We start from the raw sequence: 11859 nt of genomic DNA, 5'->3' as shown, positions 1-11859 counted from the left end.
ATATATATATATATATATATGTTCATTGCTTCGCAGGAATAGGATACGTGCTTCGAATCCACAATGCGCAGACCGGAATGTTTTCCTTCCCCTATTTTCCATCCACTTTCTTACGAGAAAGAGAGAGAGAAAGAGACAGTGCGACTCGTAGGAAATGCGAAGGAAAGTTAAATCTTCTGATTCGACATGGTTTCACGAATTCTTTTTGCATCGGACCACGATATCGATACAATGATCGTGGAATCGAGTATAGTTGAAAGAAAGAAATCTCCACAAAAAATCTATCCATTTATCACCTTACCAACAAGTTCCCCTCTTGACAGAACTGCTTCAATCTTTGTTGCTGCAGATTTCCGAGCTCCTTCTCGATCGTTACTACATTCCACCTATAAATTACATACGCACCTAATCTAATGCGAAATCTCTTATCATGTTTTCTTTACGATTAGAAGGTTGTATACGTGCGAAAGATCTCTTACAACGTGGCAATTGCGCGAAATTTCGATGTTTGCCACGTATTTCGACAACGTGAGATCAATGGCAGTGGATTATTGGAAATACGATGTCGCGTTTTCGTCGCCGAGCGCACTCTAGCTTTACAATAGCGATATCTTTGACCTGGTTGGTATTGGCAAGGCGAATGGACACCGTCGCTTTGCGGTCAAACCGAAACGATCAAGTTAGGTGCCAATAGTTATGGTACGTGTCGCACCATACAATTCTGCAACACGATTGAGCGATATTATTTCACGAGTTTTCGAGAATTATTTTACTATACTTACTTATTTTACTATACTTTACGATCTTCATTGTTTCAAACATTCATGTTTCCATTTATTAATATTAATCTTAAGAAATTTATACTTTATATCTACTCTAATGTGCTACGCTTCATTTTTATGCTTAAATTCCAACTATTATCGTCGAGTTACATACGCTATAAAACTTCTAACAAATTTATTTTTTCTATAATCAGTATGCAGTTTAAAAAATTTTGCTTATATTTAACGTACAGTGTTAATGTATACTGAAAAAAATTAAAAATATATTTTTTAGATACTTACTTTGAAAAAATTATGTACTCAACTGAAATATAATATAAGACAACTTAACTTTAATTCTATTTTAGTTAAATTAAGTTAATCTGAATTTTTGACGTATTCGTACATGAAAAGTATAATTAATTTAACATAAGACTACATAAAAAATGTACAACTACTTGTAGTATTAGTTTTGAATGATAAACAATCTCATTAATTTTGGGACGAAGTTAAAAATTATTTTTGTAATTATTGATCGACTAAACAGTTTGCATTATTAACTCGAAAACAATGTTAATTAATAAGTGGAAACAAACAAGCTACTAATGCAACGTTGTAATACGAGGTTTTCACACTCATAACAATCAATTTCGCTATTTATGAAAATAATACCATTACACTAATGAATCTAATATCACAAATTTTAATTGATATTCAACCGAGTGTCTCCGATCGACCTATAGCAAAATAATTAAATTTATCAAATCATTTTAAATTCGCGTTATTATCTTACGCATTGTCCGCGCATTTTTTTTAATAGCATGTTCGTCACGATGCTTCGTGTACCGCACGAATTTTTAATTGCGTATCACGTCGAACAGAGTGTCGTAAACGCATCCTGTCACGGTTCAGCCACTGTCACGCAGTTGTCGCCTGCTCGTAACTCGACATGTCGCGGCTGCCAGTAGTTATGTCTGCGTTATGGTCAGACGTGACATACGTTTGCACCGTAGCGGTCTATCGGTAAGTCAAACGTCATCTTACGAAACAATATATTAGATACAGTATTACACGTGTAGAAATGTTTGAACTGTGAATAAACATTTATGTTCCGCAAACAATCCGTATATGGTGAGTAAACGCGAAAGGATAAATATACACGAGAAACGCAAATAAATTAAAAAAAAATAGCATATTCCTACAGCTATCGATGACCATTCCCTTCAGAAAAATAGCACTATTTTCGATCGATTTTTTTTTTTTTAGATTTGTTCAAAAACGACGCGTTAAATATAACAAACGATGTCGCGCGGGATACTCTGATAGGGATTTACCACGCCGAGGTAAATGCCGAACTTCCGAAATGTTCGTCCGCTGACTATATCGTGTACTATATTCGGTTGAATACGACTGGCTTTTGGTGGCAGCTCCGGTAGTTTCCAAAACGACCAGCGGTAATGATCGACGGTATCAGTATAGATTTTCATCAAATCGGCCGAAGCGAGATACCATTCAGTCGGCCGTTCAGCCGTGGAATGCACCGCCGAAGGATTACTCTATTATCAGAGCGATGCATATTGCGACGTCATAAAATCGTACAGGAGAGAAACACCCGCAGGTAATCGAGAACGCACTTTGCTGTGCTCATGTTCGACGCATACCATTATCCTGTACATTACAACTAGGCAGAGTTATAAACAACTGCGAACATCCAACGCACCTACGGATTAATCCTAGACTAGCTCCTTCCGCAGCACAGCTTCCAGCACAGATTCAAATTTCTGGCATAGCGAAATGCGAGGAGGTAGAAGCACTCAGGTTTTTCGAAAGTTCACGCGGAAACCCAGCAACCTATCTCCTGTTACTCAACAACAATAAATTAATCCGGTTACAAAAGGGGAATAATCACGCGAATCTAAATATAGAAAAAATTTTATTACGACGTGAGAATGCGCACGGAGGAGGATATTGTATTTCTCGGAAATCTAATTCTACGCAATTTTTGGTACAACAAACTGTGATGTGTATTGTATTTTGTGCAGGATAAAGAACATACATTCTGGAATTTCACTTACGTCACGCGAGAGAGAACAGGTATTTCGTAAAGAAAATTAGAAAGAGGAAATGTTATATACAACATTATGCTAGTAGAAAAATCATCATAAGGAATGTTATGACATTTTTTTAATATTGAGAGCTATGTAATAACGATTCTATGTACAACGTTTGACTCGAAAGGAGAGTAGATTGCTGGAATCACGCGCGCGCACGGTATAGTAAGATAGATAGCTTGGCAAAAATAAAACTATTTGCATCGCGGTATGTATACCGCTGTGACATACGAAAATGCATTTGAGAGAACATAAAATATTAGTGCGAGCTACTTCACTTCAATTTTATCCAATACGTTTTGTCTTTGAGAGCTGCGGGAATATGAGTCAAGCCATATCTCTAAGCGCAAACATATAAGACACTCGACATACACATATATGCAGTCCAGTTTTATTTTATTACGCACGCGAAGCTGGAATAAAACAAGACAAGACAGGAAGTTTATTAAAGTCAAAAATTTCGGTAGCATTCACGTTGGTGAATGTTCTACTTCTCACGATTGCCGCGAGTACGAGTGATGCGAATCCGATCGACTACATCGGATGTAAAACTGAACTTTCAATTTGTTTTCTATGTGTCTGTAACGCCGAGTTTCGTTACTCATTTTGCAAGTATCATCCACTTTTTCCGTTCCGATAAATAATTACTTTTTTTTCTGTATACACAGAAAAAAAATGTTTCTGATCACAACTAATTCTGATTAGCTGAAATTGCATTAGTTATAGCTATAACTGTGAAATTTACTAATACATAGAAAGGATTTGCTGCTGTAGCTAATATAAGGATGTGATAGCAAAATGTGTCTGTTACAGTCAATTTATTTAGTAATATGAATTTATTGTCATAATTATGCACTAAGAGAAAGGATTTTGTTAATTTAGCCAGTATCTTTACCCAAGTAAATATGTGACAACAAATTTTGTAGTTGTGTTTGCTGCTAGTCTGCTATATCAATCAATTATTAGTAACAGAAGCAAACTATATAGAATCTAATCTATCTTTTGAATAGATTTTAGGCTCATTTACATAGAATTTGTAGATGATTGTGGAGTCTTAAGTCATAGGAACCCGACCAAGCAGAGTCAAATGTAGGGAGAATACTTGATTAGAATTGGTCAATTTCTTACGATTTGGGATCTTGCAATTGTCTATGACTTATATATATATATATGAGTTTCTTATTTGCTAGCGATACTATTGATTATTTGTTACATTACGAATTAATTTACAATCATAACAAATCGATTGATTTTTTAACAAATATCACATTTACTTTCCCTTGATTTGTTCCTATAACAAAATTATTTCTCTCAGTGTATATCCGTGTAAAAAAAAATTGTCTCTATCACAGCTAAATATGGTTTATTGAAATTATACCATCAAATTATCTGCTACACAAAAAATGTTTGCCACAATGATCAATACGTTGACATAATAGCAAAATATTATCTGTTATAATAATATTTAAGCACACAATTAATGGAAATTAGACCTCACAGACACGAGATTGATGTCTATATATACTACCAAATTTAGCCATACCTTAATTGTGGCAGCTAATCTTTTTTTTTCTTTTTTACGATACCGATGTAACTTGCGAATCAGTCTATTCAATTATTGCTGCATTATCTCGACGAGCAATTAAACACTCTCGAGAGTGAACACATTTCTAAATGGCATGCATTCCATTGCGTTATTTTCTTTTTTTGTTGTAATAATTGTAAGTACTCCACGCTTTAAAGTAAATTGCGACGTTCGTTATCTCGCCAACGGCTGTAAATAATAGAGGCGATTGTAGGTAGTATAGGTCATCGGGAGATGTTTGGACCCAGCGAACGAATTTCGAGAACGGCTATGCACATTTGATGAAGGCGCGCCTCGTCAGAGATAAAAGCACTGGATGCTAAACGTACTCGCGCACATCGAAAGTTCGCTATGAATAATTCTGTTCGGTTCGTTTAGTGCTTTACCATTGTACGCGCGTGCGAGGTCAGTCAACTCAGCTGCAACCCAGCTACGTAATTGACCTTGCAACTCGCGATTTTATTTCCTTTATTCATCTGCTTTTCATCCACTCGCAGAAATGCTGCGATCGATTCCCACGCCGAGCTCTTCAGATCTGGGTTGGGAAACCTGATATCCTAGATATCAAGTGTTTACTGTTTAAGCGTAGATATGCATCAAAGCTGCTGTAACAACGGATATTTGGAATAGTTCGATAGTGGGTTTACAGTGGTTGACAAAATACAAAATAAATCCATAAGTACACCAGAAAACAGAAGATACATACGATGATTTACTACGAGAATGATCTCGAACTACCGCGAATACTTGAAAAACGAAAGCAACAATAAATTCATATGATGCATGATTTACTGACTCGTATTTGAAAGAAAGTTGTTAATATTATAGTGTTATTAATATATTGATATGTTTGATATTTTTACGATATTATAGCAGCTGAATAATATTCCCATACGATTCCGAATCTACAGTAGTAATATTTAAAAAATAAAAAAATACCTTTGAGAAAACTGTATTAATATTTGACTGAAGATTCGAAAGGGATTGCCATTCGACAATACGCGTTTTCCTTGTCGACGTGGTATGTTTTTGAAATGATGTGATCATTTCAGGATGGTCCAGCCTCCGCCTTGCCGTTGACCCAGACTCTGTCGAACATTTATGGCCGCAGATCGGCCAGTCCTGATGTTCCAGGCTCCAATCTAGACGAAACTCAGGTTCGTAAACGTACAAATTTTGCGAAAATAAATTGCAGATTTTTAAGACACATTTGCTCTCGCAACTCATATTGTCATTATAATACATATTAAAACTTGTTCTATAAGAACTGTGAGAAAATCTTCATCTTATAGTGATCGTTATAACACGATTAACGAATATATTTAATTTTAGTCTTTCTCTCCAATAAAATATCGAAAATAAAATATTATTAAAATATTGAATTATACTAATTCTAAGATTATTTGAATGAATTTAATCAATAATTGATTTATTATTATTATTAGGTAAGCTACAATCGTTTCTTGTAATTCATATGGATGTGTCGATCGATGCATGCAAAGTAAGAAATGGTTCAATCATTGTTCGTACTTGACGCATAGCTTGGTAACGATATTGTTTATAGGCTTGCGATGGTAAGCCCGTTTTCTATAGCTGAATATGCTTGGGAAGATCCCTGGCTTACCAACTTGTTCGTTTGAAATATTTGCGGCAGCACAACCTAGAATTCTATTCATAGTCTCAAACCATTTCCTGAGGTCTCGTCGATAACGCGATTTCCAAGGCTACATTTAGATTCCCTATCTCTGTCTCTCATTTTATCCTTGTAATTCATCCTTGTAGTTCAGAATGTTACAACAAGAATAAAACTGTATAGTTAGGAGATCACGAACGGGGAATCCGAATGTGTCTTAAAATATATATCTTGTGTCTGCGAAATTAATTTTGGATCTTTTCTTGTAAGAAATTTTTCACTTTCTTTATGAAGCATTCATAATCACCAAATTAAAAAACTAAATAACAATTATAACAATATATTTTTAAATTGATAAAAATTAAAGTAATCTTCCAGCTTATCTCTTCAGCTAATTTCTGTAATAATTATCTGTATTTGAAGCATAATTAATTAATTTTATGTTTATTCAAACGAGCTTTTATATTGCTAGTCAAGAAAGAGGAGTTTCTTGTCTTGTGTGATATAAGATTTACATGATTTTATAACTGATTTTATGTAAATCTCAGCCAAGTATACTTAGATTCTAAAATATCTGTTATCAGTTCTGATCGTTGGAAATACTGAGGGTATCTCTTATACATCTCTCTTTATACCAAGCAGGATATAAAATGATATCGATATAACAATATTATATTCGCCTGTCATGAACTTTGAAATGAAATAGCAATATTTAACGTAGAAAGTGTTGAAACATGATATATATTTGCAACGTCAATGTAATGTGAAAGGGCTATTTCGAAAAATTTTATTATTACGTGCGTAACTTGGTGTATATTTACATCACGATACGCGATGCATCATTGAAAAATCGACGCTTACCGCATTTTTATTATCACTTAAATCTATCCGACATGTACCATAGTTCCTGCTGTACTTGTCCGTTCGAGTAGCATCCGGCGATCGAGCGATATTTTCATGAAAATAAAAGCATCGATTTAATGCACATCTTTCATGCTTCGGCATTTTGCGGAAATCAGAATGAATATGCAGTTCGTGCGCACGTAAATCTCGATGAATACTCGATGGCTTGCGTTTTCACCGGTGCCATCAACAATTTTCACAACTAGCACAAATTTATTTCATCGGCTTCTTTTCGTCAGAAATTCTTCTATGTTATGTCAATATATTTTTATCGACAAGAATTATAGATTTGTAAATCGTTCTTTTTTTTTCAAGCAAAATTTAATTTCAATTAACTCTTATGATTACATTCAATAACTAGGCTGCAAAGTTTAAATTATATCTATTAACTTTGACGAGTTAAGATAACTATATTTTGTTAGAGCCTATATATCGTCTAATTAAATCCAACGGTACAATTAATGCTTATGCTAATTATTTTTCTACATATATAATTATAATTAATCATAGTTCAATTAATCATTCATAAAAATAACGCATTATTGTTACTATTATTTTTTATATTGTACAAAGTAACTTTAACTTGTTACCAATATTACAAAGTACGATAATGCATTACAGTTACTTAGGAAGTAATGGATCGTTTCTTTTTTTGTTATTTTTTTGTAATATTAAATAAAACAAAATATTAGATTAAAAATTATATTATTTAATAATATAATTAATATTACCAATTGCAATATTCATTAAAATTCTAAACTAGTCTTTATTAAGTCTTTCCTTTTAGTATTTTTATTTTTTAATATATGCTTATCTTTAGGAATTTAGATTGTAATTTACAAACGCATATTTTATTAAAAATTTTTATTAAGCATTGTTTTAAATATTGTTATTTAAAAATGCATTTCACTATTAATGAAAATTTAGGTCATGTTATATAATACAAATTTTCATTATTTGCAGTGATTGTCAGAATAAAATCTAATAATAAGATATTAAGTGTTAAACATTTTTTAGTATTTAAATTTTTATTTAAATAAAATGTTTCTAGCTAATTAAAAATAATGCGTTCTAATAAAAATAATGAGAAATTAAAGTAACAAAAGAAGCACAATTAAATCGTTACTATAAAAATGTAACGACATCACCGTATAGACAGGAAAAAAAACAATTGTTACTGAAAAAAAAATAACGATAAAAATAATGACGTTACAAGTAACGCATTAGGGGAGATCGGACACGGCTGTCACAGTTTCTGATCAGTGATTTTTAGAAAAAAGTAGATGCCTGATTTTGAAATATACATTATAATATATACATTATAATATACCTACATCCTTCAGATATATAAATAATATTAAAAAAAAATTATTTGTGAATTCATTATATCATGTAACAAATAAGTTATTTAATTTTAAATGAAGCTGCGAAAATGTGACAATTAATCCCGTGTTCTGGATTGATTGTCACACATCTAGGATTGGCAGTAGCATATTTGTTGTGGGCAACAAATATAAAAATTACAATTTTTATTTTAACATCAGTTTTATATTTTGAGAAATAATAGTAATTATGGTATTGATACAAATAAAATAATTATTTTAATCATAAAATATAATTGTTTTTGTTCTTTCAACCATATATAATTTCTATATGAAAAATGAAAAAATATATTACATTTCATATATATCTATATGAAATATAATATATTTGTAAGTATATTCTCTAAAAATGTGTTATCTAAAAATATTAATATTAATTGTCACCTAACCTCATCTCATTTTTGATCAATCTATCCCACATAGCCATTTTTAATAAAAGAGATTGTATTCACAAACTTTGTCAGCATAATGATTAATTAATTGTAGCAAAGAATCTTCTAAGACATGTCATTTTCTACGAATACAGGGATATCGTGATTAATAATATCAAAGATTTATTAGACAAACAAAATAAGTGAGAAAAATTTACTTACCAACTTCATTTTCTTAAAAATCGCTATAAATAATATATATAATGCTTGTAGTACAAACATTTTACACAACAAATTAATATTATATCAGCAATCTACAGTCAGAAAAAGAGATTTTTCTATCATGTCCTGTTTGAATTATAAACATTTGGACAATCAACCTCGTACGACAACTAGCCTCCTCTACTTCTTAATTTTGTAATATAATCTTTTGTTCTATTTAATATACTAATTATATTAATACATAAGCCATGATATATTCAAGTAACGCTTTTTCGCTGCCGTTAAAGAACTAAACACGCACTTAAAGTTTAACATGAGAAGAGCATTCGTCGGCTTGAGCTTCTTCTCAGCGAAGATGATAAGAAGTTTATCTTGGTTAACTATAAACATAGAAATTAATTCGCTTTAACGTCACTTGCAGACTGCAATTTTCCATCGTGCTGCTCCTTGTCCTTTCGCCATCATTATGGTGCAAGACCTTACCGCGCAATTCTTCGCTTCGTTCCAGAATACGATTGCGCGATTCTCGATTATCTCCTCATATTCTTCCTATCAAGTCCAAGGTTTTCTGGAGCTGCGAGACGTTGCATTGTGCCCCGGCATTGTGCTCGTAATGGACATCCGATTCGTAGAATAAAATGAGTCCACGAGGCCATTTCGTGAAAAGACACGATAGATGACTGTGCGTGACGGTTAATTAACCCGCGCGGTATTTCGCGTATTATTACGTTCACGAATAACTCCAGAGTAAATTTCGATATGTGAAGCGAAATGATAAATCGAATAAATCGCTACTCGCCGACCTGTTTTCAGCTTCGCGATTCATAATTTATTGAGACTAAGCGTTAATTGGTGAACCAAATTAATCATTTTTTGAAATCAACGACGCATCAATAGCCGCGACATCTCAGCTTATAAACCAAACTGAAAATCAGCGTGTCATCATTATTGATGCTGTTTTGCAGTCCGCATATTTACGGACAGAATACGGCGAAATGCTTGAAACAGGATTAGGCCCGAGGCTACGTTATGATACATTCCGTTTGATTTGGGTAACCTGATTAACTTCCGACGTGTTGATGCTGAGGTTTGTTTAATCCATTAATGATCGAAACGTCGATATCGTCTGTCGTTGCATGACACGAGGGAAAATATCCATTAATGGAACTTTATTATTCATCGCTATTTAATCAGCTTCTAGAACGCTCGTCATTGTTTTTGTTATTTTTTAATTAACTCGTTAAAAAACAGAGAGCACAGTATATACTTCGTCAGACGAATGTTTCTACTTGAATTAGATCGAAAGTAATTGCATACTTATCAAATATAAATTAGCTAAACAAATATATAAAATGAAGCTCGAAAGAATTTATCAGTGAAAAATGTAAAAAATCTATCAGAATATATATTAGCTGGTCGGATGCACAAAAAATTTTTTATTTTCGTAAAATTATTATACTTATATTATACTTATATTATTGTATAAGTTAAAATTTTTGATAATCATTGAGCTATTCATTACATAACTAATTTGACAATTTGGATAAAGAAGAATGAACTAAATTGTCGGGAACTATCAACTTGGAATTTGCGTTATTTAAGTAATTTCGATTTATATTTTGTATTGATAAGGATCCGAATGGAAGGATCGAAACGTATTCATTTTATTCATTTTGTTGTGTACATTCACACGAAAATAAAGAATTTTCTGTGCATCCGAATAACTGGTGTAGAGCTCTGATGAGCTTTTTTACATTTTTCACTGATAAATTAATTAATTTAATAAGTGATGCAATATATACAAACTAATTATATTTTGGGATAAAATTCATCGTAGAAAAATACTTCAAAACTTGAGTTAAAAAAATGCAATTCCGAGGAACTAATCGAAGATTCTCGTGGTGAACGTGAAGTTTAATTAAGCAAGAGTTTAATTTGACTGGACGTAAATTCGCATGCGGACACAATTTCTTCGGGCATTGATCTCGGACCACTATTGCGTTGCTATCATCTGAGACATTACATTCCACATAACGTCGCGACCACTCGACACTTAAACGCAAAATTAATGACAGTTGCCAGTTGAGAGTCACGAAATAAATGGCGCGACTCGTTTGAACTTATAAATAGAGTGTAACGATAATTAATCATCTAAGTTCTTACAATTTTGGATTTAATCGAAAAAAGTAACAAACTTTTTGAAGAGTCCTTTAGACTGCCGTTCCAATTGTGAAGATACTTCAGCGTCAGAATTAGATAGCAACGCCTTCTTCGAAAGCATACTATTGATATCAACGTCGAGTCACTGTTACATCAGTATCGACGCCGACGTCTTACATGCCGAAGTATAAAATCAGCTGCTCCAAAAAATTCGGGACTCGATTGTGTAATCAAGTGTACTTTTTTACCTCAATGAATTATCTTAATTACAATTAATTATTGATATTAATACAATAGTTTTCTAAAAAAGTGTTTGCGAAATGCTCGGACATAAACTTTTTTTCAAGCACATGAAAAATAATGTATGATAAAGCAAATGAAGTGTATCTCCAACGAAAATATATAAAAATAATAAATACACGCTATATAAATAAATACAGAAAATAACCAAATAAATAAAAAAAGGCCAAATATGCTTGAGAATAGATCTTGCTAAATAATATTTATATGTATTTAAATTTTAAATACATCATCTAATTATGTAAACTGTTCTCCGATTACTGTCAGATTTGAAACGCAATAACAAACTAAAACTAAAATAATAATATTACAAATTAAATTGATTGTCAATTTAATAATGATAATAAGCATCTTACAATATTGCGGAGAATTTATTGCGAGAAATATTAATCCAGTTAGGAGTTGTAATCTTAGAACTTCCTAACTATTCA

At 32.4% G+C, this 11859-nt stretch overlaps 1 protein-coding gene across 13 annotated transcripts in view; it reads left to right on the top strand.

Annotated features, from left to right (window-relative positions):
- LOC108693768 (disks large 1 tumor suppressor protein) overlaps positions 1-11859 on the top strand; it is a 678647-nt gene that overhangs the window by 436801 nt on the left and 229987 nt on the right. For all 13 annotated transcript variants that reach the window (XM_018202901.1, XM_018202900.1, XM_018202896.1 and 10 more), the window contains one exon: positions 5510-5614. In XM_018202901.1, the coding sequence (XP_018058390.1) occupies positions 5510-5614 (105 nt within the window). The remainder of the gene's footprint in view (positions 1-5509; positions 5615-11859) is intronic.

The sequence above is a fragment of the Atta colombica genome, unplaced genomic scaffold, assembly GCF_001594045.1.
Source record: "Atta colombica isolate Treedump-2 unplaced genomic scaffold, Acol1.0 scaffold97, whole genome shotgun sequence".
In the NCBI taxonomy this organism is placed as follows: Eukaryota; Metazoa; Arthropoda; class Insecta; order Hymenoptera; family Formicidae; genus Atta; species Atta colombica.
This window is presented reverse-complemented; position numbering and strand designations above follow the sequence as displayed.